The following is a 25,944-nucleotide window of genomic DNA, read 5'->3' as shown; positions in this document are numbered from 1 at the left end:
TGTGTATTAATACATGTACTAGGGTAATGATGAGGTGGACACAATATTTTTATGTGGTGCTGAGGATCGAACCCAGTGTCTCATGCATGCTAGGTGAGCACTCTACCACTGAGTCTTAATCTGATACTTATCTTTTTTACAAATGATAACTTGAAGTCACTAAGAATGACTTAGTCTTTTTTTTTTTTTTTGTACTGGGTATTTAATCAGGACCTTGCTCATGTTAGGCAAGTACTCTGCCACTGAGGTATACCCCCAGCCCTGTTGTAGACATTTTAAAAGATGGTGTACATATATATATATTTGTGAAAACATTTCTGTAAGGAAGTGCTCTAAAAATAGAATTGCTAGGTTTAAGGATCTGTGTATGTTAAATTCCATCAGGAGCTGTCAAAATTGTTTTTCCCACTTGGCATCACCAATCTAACACTTAAATTATTGATTTATATTTTTCTTGTGTTTGTTGGAGCATCTATTGAATGGTCACTCTGGTTCTAGTTGTTGCAGATATATTGGCAAATATAAGTCTTTATTGTCGTTAAGCTTACATTGTAATTTGGGGTAGAAAGACCAAATAAGCAATCAAGGAGACAGAGAATATAATGATGGGTGGCAATTAGTACTATGAAGAAAAATGAAGTATGAGAAGAGTATCACAGAGAGTCCTGCCTTAGTGATATGGCTCTTAAGCCAGAGGGTACATTTGAGCTGATAGCTGAATAAATTATCTTTTTGAGTTCACTCCTGAGTTCAGTTTGATACTTTGTTAATGTTTTTATGTTTCTATTTCTGGGTGTCTGTTGCTGGCATATTAGAAAACAATTGTTTTATGTTAGTCTTCTACCTAGCCATTTAAACATTGCTATTCTGATTGGTTATTATAATATTCTCTGTTTATGAAAGGAGTTGAGAAGTTTCCCCTCCATTTCTGGACCTTTGAACAGTTTAAATAACAGAAATTATGTGCTTCTTGAATAAGAGGAAGGCAGTCTTTCCCCAGCTCCTTGGATTCTGAGCAGCACTGTCTTCCTCCTCCTTCACCCAGGGACTTTTACATCACCTGGGTGGATCCACATCCTCTCGCTGGTGGTCTTTGTGAAGAGAGGTAGAAAATGTAGTAGACCAGCAGCAGCTTTCTCTGCTTCAATCCCTAGTTCATAGTCTCATGATACCTGTGAGGCTCTGAAAGAAGTTTCACTCTGTATGGTTGCATGAGGGAAAGTATTAGATAAGCAAGAGAGTCAGAATGGTGGATTTAGGCTGCCATCTTCTAGAAAACATTCAGTTGCTTTAGTGATTGGACTTAGTCCCAGTATTTTATTAGAAATAAGGCAAGAGAGAGTGGCTTAGTGCTTAATCTATCATTTTGATTGTAGGGTGCTGAGAAGAATCTGTCCCAATACTAACAATTGGTGCTGTGATTTACAAGTGATTTATTTAACAAATATAATTGACAAAGATCCACTGGTAGTCTCATATTAAAATAACTCTTACTCACATTCTAGCTGTCTTTCTTTAGAGGGAGAGGGAGCCTATGATATTTTGGGACTCAGCTTGGTGTATTTTGTGAAACTTCAAGTTAACCTGTTATATATGTACAAAGGCTTAAGAACTGCTAATTTATATATAATAGTGAAATTCTTAAAAGAATATGATTATGTTTATAAACATCTACTTTGAAGAAAATGTTAGGATTATATCTGTGATCTATAAGAAAAAATAGAACTTGCTCTCTCTGGATTAAATTTATTACAGAATCTTGACAAAACTTTTGGAGGTATCAGATGATCCACAAGTCTTAGCTGTTGCTGCACATGATGTTGGAGAATATGTGCGGCATTATCCACGAGGCAAACGGTAAGAGAAAACCAATAATTTCATTTGGGTTTTTTGAAATCTTCAATATAGAATCCTAAGTAATGTGCCTATATAAGTAAAATAGAGTGGTTTAATAGAGGAACTAATTGAGTAAATGGAATCAAGATTACCATAATAGTGTGAATTATGATAAACCCAATTAAAAATGAGTAGTATAAAAATATAAGAACACTTGCAATAATAGTGTTATGTAGTAGCTATCAGAGATTACATTAGAAATTTCATGTTAAGGATTTTCTCTGGTTTGTATAATTTAATTCATTAGACTTTTTGTGAGCACTAGTTATTTTTCTATTACTATTTGTAGTTACAGAGATGACTTACAAGTTATGATTGACCTCAGTAGGTTCAAAGTATAATAGAAAATACAACATCTTTAAGAAAAGTTATAGTAGAAAGATAGTATTGGAATTATATATTCCAAAGTATTAAGGAGACAAGTTAGAGAGGAGGTGATATTGGTCACACAATTAACTTAGATGCATTAACAACAAAAAGATATACAGGTTTTCTAGGAAAAAAATAGAAAATCAGGGTGCCATTATTATATCAAAGGGAAAAACATTAAATGGGGCAAAAGGGCTGTTTTATTTTGTGTGAATAGCTATGTTCTAATTGTTGCTATTTCCCTTTCTAAATGGTTCCTTATTTCATAAAATTGGGATAATAATATTTCTTTCTAATGAGGTCAATGGAGTTCTTCCAGATACAGTGTTTAGAACAGTGTACAGTCAATACTCAATAATTATTGACTGCTTTCATTATTAGTAATGTTAATATTTTATATTCATCAAAGCTATATATGAAGATATCTCTCTCTCTCTCTCTCTCTATATATATATATATATATATATATATATGTATATATATGTATATACGTACACACACATTTATCAAGCAACAGAAGTTAATAAACTCAGGAACTGTTAGAATGTGAGGAAAAAATTGGTGAAGCTGTGGTTATATTTGAAGATTTTAGCATTCCATAATTACTCATGACTACTTCTTTGTCCTTATTGTCTATAAATATTTAAACATTATAAAATAGCATGTAAGTAACTTGAGGGAGATGCATATCTTCAAGCATAGAAGCACAGTATCCTGTATAATATCTCCATTATGTAACATTTGTGAGTAGTTTAGTACGATGATAACCTGATTATATTTCTTTCCCCAACTATATTGTGAACTTCTCAAAAATAGCAACATATATGACTAGGCATAGTACTCACCATACAGTAGGGTATAATAAGTGCTGAAAGAATTGCCAAAAGAAGTCATACTTGTTCTCTTAAAATACAGACTTATATCAGGTAAGTATCTCTTATTTCCTTTGTTCAAAACCTAGCATAGCACATGCAAATAGATTGTTTTTAATAGTGGCACAAACTGTTTGCCAACCAAACCCAATCAGTTTCTGTGTTGAAAATTAAAGTTATCATGAAAAGTAACAAGTGCTCAATACAGGAAACTTGAAAACTATAGAAAAGAATAATAAAGAAAAAATAGCATCCTGATGCTGCAAACCATGAGATAATTTTAATGATGTTTTTGTTCTTCCGCTATGCATACATATTTTTTGTTCTAAAACTGTGGTCTTGTAATATTTTCTCTCTTATCTCTTGCTTTTAGTTGTTTATTTCAATATTTTCCATCTAAAGTTTAAAAATATAATGTAATGCTACCTTTAGTTACCTGTATTTCAGCTTCTTGTTTTTACTATAGCAAATTTGGTTTGTTTACAATTTTTTATTATTATTAAAATGGAATTAATATCTTTAAATTCTTATTACTTTCCTTTTGCTGGCTCCCTGAAATAGATTTAATGAGAATGAAACATGTGAGCACCTTTGTGTGTGTGTGTGTGTGTGTGTATTGAACCCAGGGCCTTGTGCATGGGAGGCAAGCACTCTACTGAGCTATATCCCAGCCCCATGTGAACACTTAAAAAATATCATTAAATGTAGGCCAATTCAGACTCTCATTAACAATATATGAGAACATTATTTTCATGATTCTTGCTGCAGTGCTAAATGCTATTGTTTCTGTTTAACCTCTTATAGGAGAAAATGGCATTGGTGGTTTTGATACTTTGACTACTTATATGATTTAATAGGAACATTAGCATTTATGATAAACATTTTTAAAATTTGCTATTCACATTATTATGTTAAGCTGCAGCATTATTATGTTAAATTACATTATTACATTAACAACTTCTGTTTGTAATTTTTTATCAAACAGAAATTTCAGTTATTATGTAGTGAAAATCATTCATGAAATCATTGATGTTTTAATAATGTACTGGTTACCATTCTGAGTATTGCTCCTTGGAGCTTATGTTCCAGTGAAACATTTGTGGTTTTTTCCAATACTTTTATGCTTAGAAAGTGCTTCTGTATTTTTCCCTGGCAAAAAGATCTTCTAAATTACCTTTTTGTTGTTGAAAGAACTAATAACCTTCCTAATTATAAGGGGAATAAGATAGGTGTGGTTTCTGTGCTCACTGAGCTTATGAACTCTAGAGGGCAAATTGATGCATATATATAGAAGTATCCACTTTCATGTAAATTATGTCATGCCTGAAGTTTAATAACTAGTTTTTAATAATGTGCATGGGATAATAATATAGAGTGATATAATTTCATTAGCCTCTATACAATTCTAAACAACACAATTCTTATTAGAAAATATAAACTCATCTGAATTATTTAAACTATATTAAGAGGGAAAAAGACCTTTAGAATAAACAAAAATAGTTCTGCACTTTTTAGAATATCTGAAGTTTATTCTAAAATTATATTTCTCTATTTCACCAGCTGGTGCATTCCTTAAATGTTCTTACTAGGGTTAAACTTGCTAATCATGTATTATAATATTTGAAGTCTTTAAAGTTTAATGTGCTATTGACTCAATGTATTTTGAAATATAGTTAACAAGGTTATCCATATTAGACAATAGCTAAAAAATGAAGTACTTGAATCTTAATTCTAAATTAAATCATCAAAATATCCTTTTTAAAAAATGATCTCTCATAATCTGCCAGCTGGAGAATTCTTTTTTCATTTTTTTCAAGCATCTCTGATATATTTATAATCCGAAAGTAATTGATACTTGACTTGCATATCTAGTTGAGAAGAAAAGAAATGACTATTTTATAGCAGTGATTTCCAGTGGGGTAAGATTATCCCCACTCTAGGACCTGCTAGATTCTGTGGGGTGGAGAGCAGTAAAATGTAGATTGAAAATGAATGCTTTCAGTAAATTGTGTACACACATATCCAGTATCAATTATTAAAAGCAAAGTTCTACAGAATTTTCTTGGCTGGTGCTAGTATGAGAAGATAGTATAAAGGGCAAGGATTTAAAATGTCAATCCTCTGTAATTTCCTTGGTAATACATTTGTTGTGAGGGTACAGGAGATTAAAAAAAATGATGCATTGAGCACTGTGCCCAACATGTAGAAAAGTGCTCATATTTTTATTAAATGATATATGATCCCTTTGTTTTTTCATTTGGTCATATTTTATACATAATATGGCAGCTTCCTGAGATTGTATGTTGATTCTCATTGTTGGCAGATTCTAGACTGGTAAATTTCACTACCTACTAAAATTAATTTGTAATCCCCATGTTAATGCTTATGGCACTCTTATGGTCAATCACGGATCTGTATAAAGTGATGAAAAGCTGAGTCATCAATTGGCACATTTTCAACTGAAGTAGAACAAGGCTATGATCCGCCTTCTTGTGTTTACTCTCCCACAATCAACAAGAATCCTTTACATAGTCTGTTTAGTACCACATTGTTTATATTTCTGGGTCTTTTTGCTATTTATTTTGCTGTTTAAAAAAGTTCCCCAGTGTAGCAGCGTACTGCTGAAGTACTCAGTAGATTTCTAAGCCTAAGAGGTTGTGAAGTGCCTGTGGAGAAAATGTATGTGGCAGTTAAGTTTCTTTCAGGCAGGGCTAATAGTGCTGTTGGCCATAAGCTAAATATGCAGAGCAAGCCCTGGGCACAAGAAGTATGTGATCCTATTCTCTGAAGCTAGGCAGGGGCTCCAAATGAGCCTGTGAAGGGCTTTGTTGACTATTTGAAGGATTTAGGTCCTTTTGTTAAGAGCAGCGGTAGTGACTGAATTATTTTAGGTATGGAAAATGATATTCAGTATTTTGCAGAGATCTCTTGGAGTATAATAGGAGAATGTGTTGAGGGGAGGTAGACTTGGGGTCAGAGCTAGTGTTATCTTAGCCTGGTGTCAGAACTAGTGTCATCCTAGAAGCAGACCTGGGTTTACCACACTGCAGGGACATGGGCTTTATGTCCTTTAATCTTTACAGCAATGATATAATAGAGATGCCCTTGTTCTCCTTGTTTGCAGGGAGGAATTTACTTTATTAGACAGCAAAGGAGTTGTCTAATATAACACATTAATAATTGAACTGGTATATCAGATAGCATTTCAAAGCATAGTACCTGGCACACAGTAAGCACTCAGTTAATGTTTCGTTATTCTTATATTGTTCTCTTCCCCCACTAATTCAACACATTTTTGAAAAGATTCCTAAAATAAAATATGAAAACGTATGCAGTTGAGAGCTTCCCTCTCACCCCTGACCCCCATCCACTCATTTCTTACTAATATTAGAAGCCTTACTGATCTGTGAAGTTGAAACAACCACTAAATGCCTTATTTCATTAAGGTGTCTCTTATACCTGACAAATGATAGATATCACCCATCAGATCATACTGGTGGATACAGAATGGACATAGAAATTCACATTGTTGTGTTGGAGTTTAAAAGAGACTCCATAGCTCTGTTTAAAAACTACACTTTAAGAACAGAGAATCTCTTTTTATTTATGAAGAAAATAATCATTTTCACTTTACTTTTGTCTGTAGTAAGTGAATTTTCAGTGTGTTAGGGGGGTACAGTGATAGAAAACAATGTTGGTTGTCAGTCATCTTGGTTCTTTTGAAGACATGAATTTTCTCCTTTGCTTCATTGCCCAGGAGGTTACATGGCATATCCCATGGTTATGAGAAACAGGCAGCTATCTTAAAATCGGGTCTTTTCCAGGAAATTAACATGGATGCTCTTTAACCCTCTGTCCCTTACTATCTGCATCTAAGCTTGTATCTGTTACACGGCATGCTAACTGCTGGCCTTAATATTGATCTTATGTAAGTTATAAATAATAGACGGTGCTCAATATTGATTTTAAGCAAGCCAGAAATACTGGTAATAAAGAAGTTAATACTCAACTATCCAGAAATGATCAACTAGAGTACTTTGTGATCTATGAGGTATCCAGGTAGATGATCTCTTCTCTTCTCTGACTTAGAAACTCAAATAACAGTTGGATTTATCATTAAGAATTCAGAAGAGAATATATTTGAATATTTTAAATCTGTAATTCAGAGACGAACAATGTAAGAAGGCATGTGTGTTGGGTTTACTTCCATCCATTGTCATTTTTGAAAATCCTTTCATATTTGAACTTTCTTCTTATGAACAGCATGAGTTTGAAAGTAATTGTAGCATCTTCACCAAGTCTCTTCTATTCTGCAGGGTTATTGAGCAGCTCGGTGGGAAGCAGCTGGTAATGAACCACATGCATCATGAAGACCAGCAGGTCCGCTACAATGCTCTGCTGGCTGTGCAGAAGCTCATGGTGCACAACTGGTATGCCTCAGCTCTTCACTCACACTTGTATATTGACCTGCAAGTTCTGTAAATGCTCTGATGAATGCTTGTTCTTAAAGTTAGTGATTTTGATAAAAAAATAGAAATGTATTTTACTATTTAGAGCAATGACATGATAATTTGAAAATGAACTACACTAATACTTTTAAGAAAAATATACTCAAAGTACTAATATCTAGAACAACTTCACAAGTTTTTTGAAAGGAACCTTGTGATGTAAGTGAATCAGTCTTTTTTGGAGTTGAATGGAATCTAGTTGGGCCACTGATTCTACAGTTTGGTAAGGTCTTAACTATTCAGCATATGGTTAACCTGAATGAATTTTATCAGTTCACATAAAAACACTAAAAGCTGATTGATTAACTCAAATTCAACTCTTAAACTTCATTCATTACATCCTTTTACTTTGGAAGTAGCCAGATCATGCTTTTCTCTCATCTGTTTTTATTTTTAAAATGAAGATTATTGACCTTTTGTATCCACTTAAAATAGAGAGCAACTGCTTAGACATAATGGTAAGCCCTTTGTGTACAAGATAGAATAAATGAGGATCCTATTTTGCCTGGCTGTTTTTAGCTGTAGGTTGGTTGTTCAGCACTCTTCTGAACAGTTCAAATGCCTCTCTATTCTCAACCTTACTGAAGGGTGCTCTGGTTTTGAACTGTTTTTGTTAAGGCACAAGTAATAAATATGCAGTACCTATAACTGATGATACTGTTCCTAGCACTTCTAAAGGACAAAGTTATGGTGCACTTGAATGGGTGTATTTAAAGATGCAGGTGAATGTAGTACAGGAGAATACCCAGGAGTGTTGCTGTGGCCTCCTATATTGAATGTTACGGTCCTGCCACTTAAGACTTTTCTCATAAATACTGACATTTATGCATTCTCACATCTGCTTTTTGAGCACTTGCTTTCTGCTTGGCTAATAATAGAATAAAAGTCAGTGCAAATTTATGGAGAACGATTAGAGAAGATCTCTTATGAGTGGGCTGAGATGATGATGATGAGGAACCAGCCATATAGCTAATTTATTTGGGCTAATTCCTATTTCAGGTAGAAGGAAGGAGAGGGAAAAAGACCCAGGAAGCAGGAATGAGCTTGGCTTGTTAAAGCAATGCATAGAAACATATTTGGTTGTGACACTTGAGGGTGGTGCTGCTTTTGGCACCTAATGGATAGAGACCAGGGATGCTGGTGAAGATCCTACAGTGCACAGACAGCCTCCACTTTAAAGAATGTTCTATGTCAGTACTGAGGAGGAGAAACTCTAATTTAAAGGGACAGTATAAAGGCCAACATGGGAAAGTATATTGAGAGGTAGGCAGGAATAGGATCATGGAGTGTCTTGTCGGCTGTTGTTTGATGCTTACTTTTATAAGGTAAAATGAAAGCTATAGAAAAGGGTTATAAATAGTAGAATGACAATATTTGATTTGTATTTTAAAAAGATCATTTTGACTGGAGAATGGATCATATAGGGGTAAGTCTGAAATTAAGAAGACTGTTATAGTTGGTTCTTATGGTGGTCGTTGGTAGAGGTAGTTGGAGGCCTAGACCAGACAATAAAAGTTAAGATAAGAGGTAGGTGGACTTCAGGTGGCTCCTAGAGCCAGTACCACAATTACTTAACGGACTGAAAATGTTTGTATTTTTTCATTATCTTAAGTGCAAGAAGAATGGGATCAAAGTAGAGGGCACTTGAAAATGACTTTTTATCTAAACAGCAAGAGGACAAAACTTCAAGTATCACTGGATTTTCTCTCCTTGTTTCACTTTACCTAGAGCTAGATTTTTCAACATAAATGAATTATTTAGCAATTTGATATCTTTTGACTTGTTTATATCTCATCTGTGGAATTATTTTTCCAAATGTTAACATTTAATAGAGTTTAAGGCTGTGGGAACCAAGTGAGTTTATATTTGTTTGATGTTTTTCTGAAGTTTCTTTTGCAAGTCAGTTTTATTTTCTCTTTTTGTTGATACTAGGCAATGCTAAAACATAATTCTTGTTGCATTAATGAAGAAATTTAACTTTATTATTTTTTTCTCTTGAATTGGATTTTGGGTTTATTGTTTTCTTTTTCTTCTAACAACTGTATAGCCCAGATGTGAAAGAAAAGATGAGTATGAAATAGGATGTTGATCTTTTCTCTTGGCCAGTAGAGAAATTTTTTTTTCATTGAGAATTTTTGTTCAAATGATAATGCATTGAAGAGGAATTAAAATTTGAATTTTTTTATTGAGTTTAGGAATTTAGTCTCATAGTACATTTTTTCCATGTATGATTATTTATGTCTTTATAAACAGAAACTAGTTTATTTGCTTTCTGTCATTGACTAGCTGAAGAGAGAGCACCCTTTATCTTCCCTAATTATGTGCCAAGCTATTTTAACTTCAGTATTTCAGTTATAAATTTCTTTTGCATTTAATGGAAAAGCTTAATTTTAGCATCTTCCTATACTTTAATAAGAGGTAAAGGAAGATTTCATATGAAAGAAAAGTAGAATTTACATATGACTTCAACATTTTGTTTTGACTTTTACTCAACTAATAGTGATTTATTTCTATATTGGATTAATTGAGGCTAAATTTGCAAAGTAAAAATCCCCAATGTAAAATGAACTTGGATCCATGTCTCTATGAAGCCTAGTTGTTTTTATTAAAATCTTTGTTAAAGACAACCTTTCTACTTACCTAAAATAGGGTTTTTGTTGTTGTTGTATTTTTTAAAAATGCTGCTGGTGTTTGTTTATTGGAGAATTTTATAAAGATGTCTTGAAATTGTTCACTTTCACACTAAGAGCTTGAAAACAGAGTTGATCTTCACTTAGCATTTTGTTTTTAACTTAGTTAAAATTAGTTTTTTAATGATTTATTTTAGTACCCCATAGTGAAGTAAATTACTTGTAAATAATTAAAATACAGTTGTAGATGAAAAGCAGAGTGTGTCTGCCAGGCGGCAGCGGCTTTTCCCCACATTCCTGGGTGCTTTCCAGAGTCCCTGTGCTCTGAACCAGGCTTTCAACCTGACTGCTTTTACTTTTCTACCCTAGGTGATTTTTAGGTTTTCCATACTGTTTTTTTCCTAAAATTTCTGTTTATTAGACTAAATCATAATTTTGGTGGATATAGCAATGTTAGCATTTATTTTTCTCTGAGGAAATTAAAATTTTTAAGTATAATTTAAAAATTACATTGTCAGTGTAAATTGGATACTTATAAAATCATGAACTGGACTGGCTATGGATCTTGATTTGATTCTATTATAAGGGGTTAAATATTCAGTTTTGTTGTAATATAGAGATAAGTCTGAATTTATGTAACATGTAATATAGAGTTATATAGCATGAAAATAATTCTTTTTCACAATTTTATGATTGTTTTCAAAATCATTTCTTTGATTTTGCAGGTCTTAGAATGGCCATTGTTTCTCCCCTGCTCCTTGACATCTCTATTGATGTGGGCTCATGGATTACAGATATTCCTGAGTCTACTCTGGAGTGCTGGGGGGTAGAATAGAGTTGCCATTGGGTGGGAAAAATGGGACAGTAGGCACATAGTGAGTCTCCCTCCATTTAGGAGGCCTTTAGCAAGGCAGTCCTCGCTGATCTCCCTCCAGATGATAAAATGCAGCTCTTTTTTCACTGTGGCTTTCCTGGTGCATCCCTTATTATTTTTTAGTAGGGCTAGATTTTTTATATTCATAGATTTGACAAAAACAAATAATGACCATTTACTCTAGAGAACTTCTGTATATACATACTCCTAGTTCATATTTTATAATTCAACATCATAAAATGTCATCATTTTTTTCCTACAGAATGATTTAAAATGTAATCGGCCTCTAATTCAGAAGCAACAGTATGTGCATATGGACAGCTCAGGACTTCAGGAAAGAAACACAGAATTTTGTAGGTAGAGAATCAATCTCATGCAGAAATTTCTATTTGTGTTTCTACATTCTTTTTTAACCAGCAGAATAAGTTATAAGAATGTTACCCTCTCTAGATCTTTTATATATAGGAAAATTAATATAACAGAAATTTAGCAAGCCAAGAGTATGGATAATACTGCTTTGTTCTCTTGATGTTTATACCACTTAGGATATTTTAGTTATTTTGTAAGTATTTACTTATAAATACAGTAATTAAAAGTTTTACTTATGAAATAAAAGTATTACTTATGAACTGAATTGAAAAACAAAACCCCTCATGTGCTTTAACTTTTTATCATTAACGTTACTAAAGGATTCTGTATAATTTTTAGTAAATGTATCATAACATTTCCAGATTTAATACTTTTGCAGGATTAATTTACAAAATTGTGGTCTCTTTCTGGGATGCCTAGAATTTTCCACCTCATTCTTAGAATGATTTTAGTGTAGGAGCCTTTGAACATGTGTTTAGTGTCATATGTTTTGTGCATTTAAACAAAAAAGAAAAACACAGATATTAACTAGATTTAAAAAAAAAAAAATCAGGGCTGAGGGTCTAGCTCAGTGGTACAACATTTAACTATGATTCTTGAGGCCCTGGGTTTGATCCCCAGAAACACACACACACACACACCCCAGAAAAAAGAAAGAAAGAAAAGAAAGTAAAATTAAAACCAATTCTTAGTAAAAGTGGAGGAATTGTTTAGTTGTTTCATTGTCAGTTGAAAAGTTCTGTCTCCCAGTGTCAAATTGCCTGTTTTGCTTGTCAGAAGTGTTTTTTGAGGCCAGGTGCTGTGGCACATGCCTGTAATCTCAGCAGCTCAGGAGGCTGAGGCAGGAGGATCAAAATTCCAACCCAGCCTCAAGCAATGGTGAGGCGCTAGCAACTCAGTGAGACCCTGTCTTTAAATGAAATAAAATAGGGCTGAGGATGTGACTCAGTGGTCCAGCGCCCCCTTTTTTGGTACTTGGGATTAAATTCAGGGGCACTGGACCACTGAGCCACATCCCCAGCCCTATTTTGTATTTGATACTTAGGGCTGTACTAACTTTTAATTTTTTGGACACTGTGTATCACTGAATCATAATTGACTTGGAAGTGCCACCAAAATATAAATCTTAGATTGTTGCAAAGAACCAGTCAAAATAAACGTTTGGAAGAGATGGGCAAAGATCATTTTTGAAAATAAAAAAATAAAAGAAAATAAAACTGAAGGATAATAGAATCTGTGCATTTTATAATTAAATATAAAATCAAAAACAGATTCACAGATAGATATGTGTAGCCAAGGTGTAAAGATCTGGGGTCCAGATCTTGGTCAGATAGATCTTTGAACTGGGTTTGTGAAAATCAGTAAAAGCAGAGACCACCCAAAACTAAAACCAAAACCAGGAAAAACCTTGTCCAGTGAGAGTAGAGAAAAATGGATTCGCTTATGATTAACATGCTCGGCTTCTAAGTGCTGTCTTTTGTCTTCCTCTGAGTGCAGCAGTTAACATTTGTGTTCACTTGGCTTATTTCATTTCATGGGCTGTGTGTGTGTGTGTGTATGTTTTAAATGAATCATCTAACAATAGAGTATGCTAAAAGGAGTTTAGTATTCACTAAGAAGCAAGCAAAATTTATATTTACTAAGAGATTTAATTAGGTTTTTGAATTATTTTCTTAGTTTCCTTTATGTATACCACCAAGATGTTACATCTTGATGGGGAAAAAACCTTCACAGATAACAGAAATGAACTGACAAGATTTTTTTTTTTAATCACTATATAAAACCTGAGGAATTAACCAAAAATGGCGGCGGGGGTGGGGTGGGGCGCAATGTTAAAGACTCTCATCTTATGAAAGCTAGTTTTCAATGTAAATATTCTTTAAATTTTTATCAAATTTACATTTTAAGGAAATTATACAGTAGTTACTTTTTTAATGGCCTAAACTTAACCTCCCTTAGGTGAGTTAAATAGAATTTGTCATCTGTCCTTACATTTAACAGAATGAATTCAGGAAAATAATGCCCAGTATTTGAAGGGGGCCAGATTTTTGACACCCAGGCCTTATCAAAGCTCCACAGCAGGGCTGGGGTGTAGCTCAGTGGTAGGGCACTTGCTGAATGTGAGCTGGGTTCTTTCCCCAGCCTTGAAACAAAAACAGAAACAAAAAAGCTCCACAACCCCTCCCTGGGTCGCTGTTACAAGCTGTGCTTGTCTATTTTCCTTAAGGGCTTAAGTAAGGGCCAGGTCCCTGTGGAGACCTGAAACACAAAGGATCTCTTGGATGATCCCAGAAACAGCAGAACAATTTAGTGTTTGGTTAGAACACTATCCTGTCCCCTTTGTATTCAATTTTTTTCTCAGTTAAGGAAATTAAAGGGGTATTTACATTTATTTCTGTAATCAGTCTCTGATTGAAACATGAGCAGGAATGTTTGTTGAACGATTCAGTGTATGCTAGGTAGAGAAATACAAAGTAGAAAATAAAGGCCTAGCACACAGTAACAGTATACACAGGTGTTACAGGAGCTTGGGACCCATATCTCAGGTGGATGTGCTTAGATCAAGTATTAATGCAATTTAAAAAATATGCCAAAAAAAAAAAAAAAAGAATCAAAGAATGAGTTAGTGAAGATGTAGTTGGAGAATAGGGAGGACTTGGCAGACAGAGACACTGGATGAGCATGCTGTATGTAGGAGCCACAGCAGTGCTGCCACAAAGGAAATTGCCAGTCTCAGAGTGGCTGGATTAAGGCCGTAGGTCAACTTTGAAGTCATGTGTTATCCTAGCATTTCAGGGCAACTTAATCACGGTAATCTGAATGCCAATTTTATTTCTTTCTGAATAATTAAAATATAAGTAAGGAATTTATCTTTATAGCACTGACAAATCCTTAGTTGGTACAGTTACTCAAAAAGGTCAGGATCCTTCAACCTTCCTGCTTCTCTGGCCATAAGCTGTAGCTTTCATCCTTCTGGTTATGATGGAAAATGGAAGTAGGAAAGAAATTTTTTTTTCTTACGAGACCTTGTGTTCTATTTTATTTTTTAAAAACTGAAAGTGATTTCAATTGCTGAAAAATTATAAGACTAGTGCAGTGAACTTATCTAGTATACCTGCCACCTAGATTTACTAGTTGTTGACATTTTGGTACATTTGTGTTGTGTTCTCTCTCTTTTTCTGGACTATATAAAAATGGTAGACAGTATGACCCTTTAACCCTAAATACTTGACCATGGATCTCCTCATATTAATATTTTCTTATCTATTGTTTATACTGTTGTCTAATAGCAACTATTTTTTGTCTAGTCCAAGATCATAACTTGGATTTTGTTGTCATGTTCATTTGCCCTATTTTTGGTGGTGGTAATTTTGATCACTGGTTACAGAAATCTGTTAGATTTGTCCATGATAAAACATGAACTTATTTGCCCTTTGTAATAAATAAGCAAGCTGTGAGGAGGTACTTTAAGACTGTAAATACTTGTGTTTCCCAACAGATTCTCTCTCAATTATTTGGCATCCATTGTTGTTTTCTTACCTGAGTTAATTATTACTATAAAGGTTGCAAGTTTTCTGAGGAATCTCCATACTGCTTTCCAGAATGGTTGCACTAATTTGCAGTATCACCAGCAATGTATGAGTGTGCCTTTTCCCCTACATCCTCACCAACACCTATTGTTGTTTCTATTCTTGATAGCTGCCATTCTGACTGGATGAAATCCTTAGAGTAGTTTTGATTTGCATTTCTCAATTACTAGAGGTGTTGAACATTTTTTTTCATATGTTTGTTGATTGATTGATTGTATACCTTCTTCTGAGAAGTGTCTCCTTAGCCCATTTATTGATTGGGTTATTTGTTTTTTTGGTGTTAAGTTTTATTGAGTTCTTTATATATCCTGGAGATTAGTGCTCCATCTGAAGTGCATATGGCAAAAATTAACTCCCCAAATGTTGGCTCTCTGTTCACCTTATTGATTTTTTTCTTTTGCTGAGAAGAAGCTTTCTAGTTTGAGTCTATCCCATTTATTAATTCTTGATTTTATTTCTTGCACTTTAAGAGTTGTGTTAAGGAAGTCGGGGCCTAATCTGATGTGATGAAGATTTGGGCCTACTTTTTCCTCTTTTAAGCGCAGGATCTCTGGACTAATTTCTAGGTCCTTGATCCACTTTGAGTTGAGTTTTCAGCATGATGAGAGATAGGAGTTTATTTTCATTTTGCTGCGTATGATTTTCCAGTTCTCCTAGCACCATTTGTTGAAGAGGCTATCTTTTCTTCAATGTATGTTTTTGACACCTTTGTCTAGTTATAAGATAACTGTATTTATGTGGGTTTGTCTCTGTGTCCTCTATTCTGTACCATTGGTCTACAAGTCTATTTTGGTGCCAATACCATGCCATTTTTGTTGCTGTAGCTTTGTAGTTTAGTTTAAGCTCTGGTATTTTGATGCCTCCTGCTTCACTTTTCTTGCTAAGAATTGCTTTGGCTATTCTGGGTCTCTTATTTTTCCAGATGAATTTTATGGTTGCTGTTTGTATTTATATAAGAAATGACGATGGGATTTTAATAGGAATCGCATTGAATCTGTATAGTGCTTTGGGTTTGACAATATTAATTTTGCCTATCCAAGAGCATGGGAGATCTTTCCATCTTCTAAGGTCTTCTTCAATTTCTTTCTTTCTTTCTTTTTTTTTTAGAGACAGAGAGAGAGAGAATTTTTAATATTTATTTTAATATTTATTTTTTAGTTTTCTGCGGACACAACATCTTTGTTTGTATGTGGTGCTGAGGATCGAACCCGGGCCGCAAGCATACCAGGCGAGCTACTGCTTGAGCCACATCCCCAGCCCCTCAATTTCTTTCTTTAGTGTTCTTTAGTTTTCATTATAGAGGTCTTTCACCTCTTTCGTTAAGTTGATTCCCAAGTATTTTTTTTTTTTTTTTGAGGCTATTGTGAAGATTGCAAAATGCTTTTTGGGATTTTATTTTTTTATATTCGTAGTGCCTTTAAGTCAGTAGTCTATATTCATTAGCACATAGGAAATAAAATCTTAAGTAGAGATAATGCAATGATTCAGTAAAACCTTTGTCTGGATTGCACTGGGAGAATGAGGAAGATGCTAGTGGCCATTGGGAGAATGAGGAAGATGCTAGAGGCCATGCTAGGCTCTTGACATTCCATAGCCTACTTCCTGGGAGCCAGTGAGAATTTTATCTTATTTCCATTTTTTTTCTTTCCTTCTGGCACCCAAGTACCATTTACAAGATGCTAGAGGGAAAAGAGAAATGGAAATAAGATAAAATTCTTATTTTATTCACTTCAGGTAGTTATACTGAGAAAAGTATGACTCCACGTCAGCTTCCCATCTCAGTTATCATTTTCTGAAAATGACATGTCTTTGATCTCTTCTAGAGATATAATAAATATGATGGACATAATAAAGCAATAGCTTTTTCTTTCTAATAAGAAAAATTCTCCTAACCAAGCTTTTATTTTCTTTGTCTTTAATAACCAAGCTTTTCAATAGGATCATACTAGAGATTTTGTTTGGGATACCAGAGTGAGTGTTCTCCCACATGAATACAATTTTAAGAAAGCAAATTGTAAGATAGATTACTGCAAGCATTCATTTTCTTTATTTTTTTAGACGTAAATGGACAAAATGTATTTGGTAGGGTTTGTATGTTCATAGTATGTTAATGTTAGAACATTTAGCATAATTTTGAGACTACTTTTTTCATTTGTCTAATTTTGTTCTGCTTATGTAAGAAATTTTTGTGGTTATCTTTGTGTGTATACGTGTGTAGGCATTCACATGCACCTATTTTCTAGATATCTTTTATGTATTCTGTGTGTTTAAAATCAGATATATGCAGTTTACTGTCTTTGACAACCTATAACAATTTTGCTATTTTTGTTCTAAGGAGCATGTTATTTTCAGTAAGGATATAAGTTCTGATTTTATTAACTTACATCTTTGGTAAAAATTTGGGATGGTAACAAATGATTCTTAATGGATAATCTTAAAGTCTTTCCAGTATTTTTTTTAGCTTGTCAGAGGATTCTATACATTCAGCTGAGAAATAAAGTAAATGTTAAAGAAATGAATTTGCCACTAGAGGTTCTATCAGAGTGAAACAGGAATGTAATTGATTCTGCCAGTGAAAGAGTATATTAGTAAACTAAAATCTAAACATTTTTCCTTTGTTCTAGGGAATGGTTTATTTGTAAGGAACAAAAACCTACTCTAGTTAGCTTAAATATAATAAGATAGATTGTAAGGACATCAGGTAGCTTACAGAAACCATTAGGTGAAGTCATACCATCCACGGAAACTGAAAATTGGCAAGAAGTAAAGCAGTAACTTCTTCCATCTGTCTTCCCCTTTGGGCCACATGATTTCTCACATTTCTAGCTCATCTGTGTTGTTCTTTTCTATAGACTGGCTTTTCTGCCTGTCTTGGTTGCAGCAGGGTAATAAACCCCAGTGTCTTTCTGATTCTCTGGTTCACCTTTCCAAGCTGGCTCATTGGGCATACCTTTCCAAATTTCTAGATGTGGGATATTCCCTTACTTCTAGCCTGGACTATTCATTGGCCAGTTTCTCTCCTTTACCTGTTAAGCTAAACCCATGTGGTGGGATGGCGTAGACAAGTAGAGTGGCTGAGGCTTGTCCCTTACAAGAGCAATGAAGAACTGGCCCCTCATTCTGTGGGACAGTTTTCCACATGGCCAGGAATTGACCCAGTTCTCTCCCCTTTCTCACTGATAGTTCTTATGAATAACTGTAGAGTGTGTTGGGGAGCAACATCCTGCAGATTGGCAGAGTTGACTAGAACAGCCGAGGCTATTTCAGTTGCCCCACTCTAACACCAACAGGATGTCTCTTAATGCGTTAGCCCAGCATGCCATGTAAAATAAAATCCAAGGTGACTGCTTTCTGGGAACCCTCAATTGTGGTGCAAGTGGGCCACTTGCAGTTGAAACGTCACCTGCTCCAGGCAACTTTCCTAAGACGTAGGGGATTTGCTTGTCATAAATTCTTGACTTCTGTCATTTCTTCCTGCCTATCTGTAAGTAATAAACCTGCTTTATATAATTTATCATATGCTTGGTGTCATAGGCTCAGCCATGTTGGTGACCAGTCCACTTTGAACCTGCTTCACACTTTCTACTTCTGGTTTCTTAAAATGCTGAATACGTTATTCTCTGGTTGTACTATTTTAAAGATACAAACTATAACTTAAAAAAAAAATTGCCCTGGCTGAACAAAATATGCTGGTTTCTGGTGCTTGTGCAAGGTAGGGATTTGAAGAGAGTAGCTGCTCTGGCCCAGAGATTTTTAAGTCCCTGTTATCAAATCTCCAGTCATCATCAGAACTGAAACCACAAGTACTAATTATATGAGTTATGAGTTTGTTCATTAATCATTAATTGAGCAGCCATTTTGTGCTGGGCTTTGTTGTGGGCTCTGGTAATGAGCATTTCAGGGAATTTAGAGACTAAGTGGGGAAACTGTAAGCACAGAATATTATAGCACATGCTAAGATAGGATTGTGCTTTGTATTCCTTAGGGGAAAGATGAATGAGGTATTTTACTTGGTGAAATCAGGACAGTCTTCCTGGAAGAAGAATGGTTATTCTGAGGCCTTAAGCAGGAGCTACTCATATAAAGAGGGAAAAAGCACATAGAAGGTGTTCCAGGGTTCCCTGAGGGTGGGTCCTTATGCTTTGCTTTCTTTCATGTCAGATCTTACTCAGTGCCTGACCCAAAATAACACCTAACTAGTATTGTTGAGCAGGAGAGGACAAAGCTGAAGGAACTGCACAAAGTCATCTGATTAAGAGCAGCACTGCCTGGAGGAAATGCAATATGAGCCACAAACACAAACCACACAAGAAAGTCAAAACTTTGTAGGCACATTTAAAAAAAAATAAAAAGAACATTGAGGTTAATTTCAATAATACATTTTATTTAACTTAATGTATTTACATTATCATTTCAGTGAGATCTTTGTGTGTTATATCTGTTTTCCATCAATGTGACAAAATACCTGAGATAAACAACTTAAGGGAGGAAAGGTTTATTTTGGCTCACGGTTTCAGGTTTCAGTCTCTTGTCAGTTGGTTTTGATGTTTTGGGGCCTGTGGCAAGGCAGACCATCATGGTGGGCAAACATGGTGGAGGAGAGTGCTCACCTCACAGTGAACAGGAAGCATAAGGGGACAGGAAGAGGTCAGAGTCCCAATATCTCCTTCAGGGCATGCCCTCAAGGACCAGACTTCCTCCTAAACCCCACCTCTTAAAGCTTCCACTACCTCCCAGTAGGCACCATAGACAGGGGACCAAGCCTTCAACATATGAGCCTTTGAGGGACATTTAAGATCCAAATCATAACACAGTGTGAGGATTTTTAACAAGGTATTTTTTCACACCAGTTCTTCAAGGTCTTGTCTGAGCTTTCACTTGCTGCAACTCAGTCTTGCTTTGATCCATTTTAAAGGGCATTAGTCACACAGGCCAAGTTGCTATCAGTCTCATTGAGGCTCAGAATGGACTCATGAAGGGGAGATGAAGCTGGTGATATAGGGAGCCTTTCTTGTCATTTTGAGGGGTTCAGACATTTTCCTGGGAATATAGAAAGTGTTGGAGGATTTTAAAGCAGAGAGTACCATCAAAAGAATTGTGCTTCCTAATATCTCCCTTCCTGACATATGGCAAATTTAGAAGGGAGGAAACAAGTTGGGACTGTTCAGTTAATCTAGAGATGAGGTAATTGTGCTCTAAATGATAATGGTGATGGCAAAAATGGGGGATGAAAGACCATTTTTTTGAGATACTAAGGTATAGAAGTAGCTGGATCTAGTAGTGCATACCTGTAATCCTAGCATCTTGGGAAACTGGGGCAGGAGAATTGCAAGTTTGAGGTCAGCCTTGACAATTTAGTGAGATCCTGTCTAAAAAAATGAAAAGAGGTATGGATTTAGCTCAGAGCTGGAGCAACTCTATGTTCAAAGTATCCCCCCCCCCCAAAAAAAAAGTGTCAACTTGATTATTGAATGGAGCTAGTGGTGAATGAGTCAGATCCAGCATGGCGGATAGGCTCCTGACTTAGAACTGGATGTTTCATTTATGAATACAATAATTTAGATGGAGAAACGGGATTTAAATGGCAGTGAGTTCAGTTTTTGGACAAATTGAATTTTATGTGTTTGTGTTATAGCCAAAGAAATATAGGGTTGGTGTTCTGAAGCAAGATGTGAGCAAAAATAATAGATTTAATGAGTGGAGTAAGAACTGAATTCATGGAAGGGGGCAAGCTTACCCCCCAAAAGTTTATGTAGAACAGGGGCTCTTCCCCCAGGAGACATTTGGACAGTTTCCCTGAACTAGTCTCCAGTGGGGGAAGGGTCCATGCTTTCCATCAGATTCTCAAGGAGGTATGTGACCCACAAAAGGTTAAAAAGCGTTGTGACAAAAAACATTCAAGGCACCCAGAGAAGAAGAGTGGATTTTATATAATGGGAGAGGTGAGGAGAAAGACTTCCATACTGTAAAGAGAAATGATGGGAACTTAGAGGGAAACCAGGCATATATGCCATTAGGGAAATGGAAGATAAAAAAGGATTGGATAAGTAGTCCTCAGTGTAAAATAAGCCAAGAGGACACACAGTGGGAAGGCTGAGAAGCATACTTCATATGTGGTAGCAAGAATGCCAGCGGTTGTCTGGACCAGGGCCCTTGGGGGGCCACAGAAGGCAGATTGCAGCAGGTCAAGGGTTGTGATAGAGAACAAATGAAGCCATGTGGGCATCTTCTTCAAGACACTTCAGTGAGAGAGGGAGAAAGAGGACAGCATTTAGTGGGAGCCTGAGGTGGAGATTGGGTTTGTATTATTATAATTTTTTTTAAGTAGAAGATGTCTAAATGCTGCCAGCAGGGAGTTAAAATGGTAGAAATGAAGATCGAAGTGCTGGGAAATTGATGGAGAGAGGCCCTGAAGAGGCAGGGTGGGATTATTACTCAGGAAAGAGTAATCAGGTGGGGATTTTGTAGCAGTAAATGAGCAGACAAACTTCCTTTCCTGATATTTCTAATAGTGAGGTTAGACAACTGTTGTCTGGACTAATTTCAGCAAATAAATATTTATTGAAATGAACTGGTAAATATTGGTAGATTGGGCAAGGTGTCCAATTTATGCTAAATAAGTTATTTTCCTCATAGCTAAATTTTTAACTTTTTGTGTTCTAAACTTATAATTTGGTCATTGGGAATGAGATTAGGTAGTAGGTAGAAAGTATTGTGACTTTTAAATTTAATTTTATTTTTGTGGTGCTGGGGATTGAACCCAGGGCCTAGTTCTGCTAGGTAAGCACATGATATGACTAGTTAAGAATGTTCAGAGTGTTGCCAGTCTTTTTCAATTATTGTGTGTAAAGATAACAGATGGGGACGCAGTGTGATGATTCCTATTCAAACCATGGAAGGAAAGAGATCAACGTTAGTGAGGCACCAGGTGGCACCAGCCTGGGACATACTTTGTTTATTTTCATGTCTCTTCACGGTAGATGTTACTGTTCTTATGTTCATAGATACAAAGCCTGGTGTTCATAGATACGAAGCCTGGTTAATTGCTCATATTCTCCCACTTATGGGAGTTGGATTTAGACCTCAATCTGTGTGACCCCAATTCCAATCTTGGTGTCACTTATTGAGCTTTTCAGTAAGGCATCCTTGGGGGCCTTTCAGGCATGTGGTTGCTTGTATCCCCTCCCCATCCAAAGTACCTTTCATGGCTCTGCTTTGCCACAGAAGTGGTACTGTTGTGAAGCTTGTCCACTCTGTCTCTTCTCTCCTGGTTTCCTTGTCCATGTCTGTTGCTTACTGTCCATATTGTTCTTTTTCTTTCTTGCCCCCAAGTCCTTGCTATTTTTGTCTCAGTTGCTGCTATTTGCTGAATGATTTGACTTTTTTTTTTTTTTCTATCTCTTCCCTTCTTTCCTTCCTCTCATACCCTGACTTTTGTGCAGAGAGGCCTGCTGTGTTCAGGTCTTACCCAGCAATCAGTCATTGCTTTCCCAAGGCCTGAAGATCAATGGGAACTAATGGATAGGCCCCAGTAGGTTGATTGTCTTGCCTTCACTTCTCTTTACTTCCTTTAATCACTGCCTGCTGCTCCTGGCTCTTTGTTGATGAAAAGAGATGCCTTTCTGTCCATTTCCCAATGTAACTTTTATATTTAGGGTGATGTTTCTGTTGCCACTGAAAGGAAAGGTGACTGGCCACCTTGGGGATAAACAAACGATTTCTAGGGAAACTGGACCTCCACCAGACTCCCATCCACTAAGTATTTTTCCAGATCTTTTTAGGAGTAGACAGAATGCATAATGAGTAATTTAATCAAGCAAAGATAGGTCTTATAGTAAGTCTTCAGATTTTGCAGATTAAATGAATATGACTTTCTGCTTTTTGGGGGTATCTTGGCTTTTTAAATTACAGGGGCAATGTCTGTCTCATCTGATCACTTTTCTTGTTATGCCCATTTAATAATTAAGAAAATTAATTGTATAACTTTATTGTTAGAAGTTTAAGATATGTTTAAAGACCTATATTAAATTTACTTTAAATGTCCATTTCAGATTTTTTTTATAAGTAGTGATTTTAATTTGGCAATTTGACCTGTTTTTTTTTTCCTCTCCCAAGTAACTGGATTTGGAATTAGCTGTATTATTTACCATGATATATTAAAAAAAAAAAACATTTTTTACCACTTGCAGTCTCTTTGAAGTAATGTGACTCTTAGTCACATTTCATTTTGTGGTGCTGGGGATTTTTAATACTACTTTTCATAGTTTGTCTTTTTGTACTTTAGAGTTTCATGTATATAGAAGTTTTTGCTGGTGATAAAATATTTTAGTAGTTTGTGCTTTTGTTCTTTAATATCTTTAAGTTCCTTCTGGTATCACTTCAGAATTTGATAGTACTAATTTACTTCAGTCTTGTTGACTTCTTACCTTGATGAAATCAAATATTTTAAGTACCTTAAATTTAAAATATCAAAAGTTAGAGACTGTATAAGAATGGGCTTTTTATATTGTGCCATGTAGGGACCAATAATTTCCTGAAAGCTTGAGGGAAAATAAAAGCTTCACATTTGGAGAAAATGATTATTAGAAATTATTTTGCCTTCATATTATGTTAAATGAGAGCAAATATCATAATAAGGGCATACATGTGGGTTATTAAAAACACAAGAAAATGTATAGAATTGTGGTACACATAGACTCTGTACTGTTGTGGAAAGTGTTCCCATTTGTGGAATAATATTAGAAAAACTAACATTTTCAAAGAATAGATATCTTAATTTTTTAATCAGGTTTTCTTTGGATAGTTTTGAGTATAAATTGTCTTACTTATTTAAAAGAAATAATTTTACTAATTAAAATTTTCACTCATTAAATAATTTGTCAATGATCAGTACTCTGCAGAGCAGCTTGCTCATATATTATTCGTTTAGAAACATCTTTCATATTTTATTTGAAACTTAAAGTTTTTTCTAAAGGGTAATATAAAAACAAGTCATCACACTCTGGCATTTTTTTCCAGTTGTTTTGTTTGTTTCTCATTCTCTTTTTGTGTATGTTATGGAACATTATTGTATAGTCATAGTTTTATGTTAACTTTGCTGACCATTTTCTAGGATACTCAAGGTCTCCAGCATTGTTTGTTACTAAACTTTTGTTTGTTTTGGCCCTGTAGCTATCTCAGTTGTCTTTCTGCTCATCTATGTAGATGAGAATTAGGAGAAGGGGGTCACAAATAATAGGTGAGCAGTCAGGTGAAAGTTGGGTCAAGACTGCTGCATATTGAGATAAGACTCTGAGGAAAGGTTCTGAAGTTCAGTATTTCGAAAAAAAAATCTTGAGTTCTACTGCCTTGTGTTTGGATTTATTTGTGTGTGGTACGCTGTTGATGCAATATCTTTTAGATCCCCGGTTGACTGATCTAGTCATATACACTTGCCAGTGTGTATCTAGTACAGATACTAATATTTTTATTCAAGAGAAGAAATAATGGGAAGGATAGTTTCAGCTAGTGATATAACAGAAACCCCAAATAACCATATCTTAAACAAGATGGATGTTTGTTTCTCTTACATCAAAATGTGGGAATTTGGGCAGACTAGAACTGAAAGTGCTCAAGGGTCCAGGATTCTTCCAGCCCTGCATATTGCCGCCTCTAGTGTGTGGCTTTCATCCTCATAGGTATGAGTGGTGGTGGTGGTGGGTGTTCCAGGCAGTAGGAAGGCTCCCAAGAGTCACCCCTGCTACTTCTGCTAAACCTTATTGGTCTAGTACTGAGTCAGGTGGCTGCACATAGCTTCAAAGAAACTGGAAAATGAAGTTTTTGCTCTGATAGGCCACGTCTCTAGTAAAATTCAGGTGTTCTGTTCATTAGGAAAGAGAGATAAAGGATATTGGCATAGCAGCTGGCAATCTTGTCCTAGAAATTAAACCTGATTTATACTCCTATGTGTTAAAATTATGTGCATTTTGATTTTTAGTTTTTCTAGGCCAAATAACTTGCATTCACTAGACGATTGAGGAAACTGTAGTTATTGGTGGGTTTATGCCCCTAAAAGCCCCTTCCTCCTATAAGAATTTTAGAAAAATCATTTGTAATACCTTGAAAATTCATATTTGGCAGTTCTCATGGCATTGGCATTGTCCAGAACTTTTTGTGGTTTTTTTTGTTTGTTTGTTTTGGTTATGTGGGATTGAACCCAAGGGTGCCTAACCCCTGAGCTACATCCCCAGTCCTTTTTATTTTTTAATTAATTCCTCTTGAATGAGTTTTAATATTTCAATGAATAGTATAGCTGCATAACAATTAACAGAACAAGTAGACACAGGCATCAAAAGGGTCTATAACATTCATTCTTAAAACCAGAGTCATCTAAATGACTGCCAAACCTGAAAAATAATTACCAATGCTGGAATCTATTAGATTCTTTACTCATTGGATTAGAAATACAGTTTAAAGGAAATGATTCTATAAATCATTAAGTTTAACTCTTCTGTGCATACATACCAATATAAATATAGTTGACATCCAGATAATGAAATTATGATAAAATGTTTTGTGGTAATGTTTAGACAGGTTAAGGCAATGACTTTGTCCTGAATAAATCATGTCATTATATTTCCACCATACAGGATTTAAGTAATCTGTCTAGTTTTACCAAAATAATTTGGCAGAGGTTATGTCAATTTACATTTCTGCCAACATGTTATAAGAGGGTTCATTTCTCTTATGCCTTACATAACATTGGATATTATCAAATTACTTAAATCTTTGCCAATCTAGTTAGTGAAATAGCATCTTTTCAATTTCCTTTTCTTTTTTATTATATATATATATATA

General features: G+C 35.2%; 1 protein-coding gene across 2 annotated transcripts in view; it reads left to right on the top strand.

The window, feature by feature from the left end:
- Nucleotides 1-25,944, top strand: part of Atp6v1h (ATPase H+ transporting V1 subunit H) — a 115,226-nt gene that overhangs the window by 76,082 nt on the left and 13,200 nt on the right. For both annotated transcript variants that reach the window (XM_048782896.1, XM_015485786.2), the window contains 2 exons: nt 1,756-1,857; nt 7,454-7,567. In XM_048782896.1, coding sequence (XP_048638853.1) covers nt 1,756-1,857; nt 7,454-7,567 — 216 coding nt within the window. The remainder of the gene's footprint in view (nt 1-1,755; nt 1,858-7,453; nt 7,568-25,944) is intronic.

The sequence above is a fragment of the Marmota marmota genome, unplaced genomic scaffold (assembly GCF_001458135.2).
Source record: "Marmota marmota marmota unplaced genomic scaffold, marMar, whole genome shotgun sequence".
NCBI classification, from domain to species: domain Eukaryota; kingdom Metazoa; phylum Chordata; class Mammalia; order Rodentia; family Sciuridae; genus Marmota; species Marmota marmota.
The sequence above is the reverse complement of the archived record's forward strand: the minus strand, read 5'-3'. Positions and strand labels throughout refer to the sequence as shown.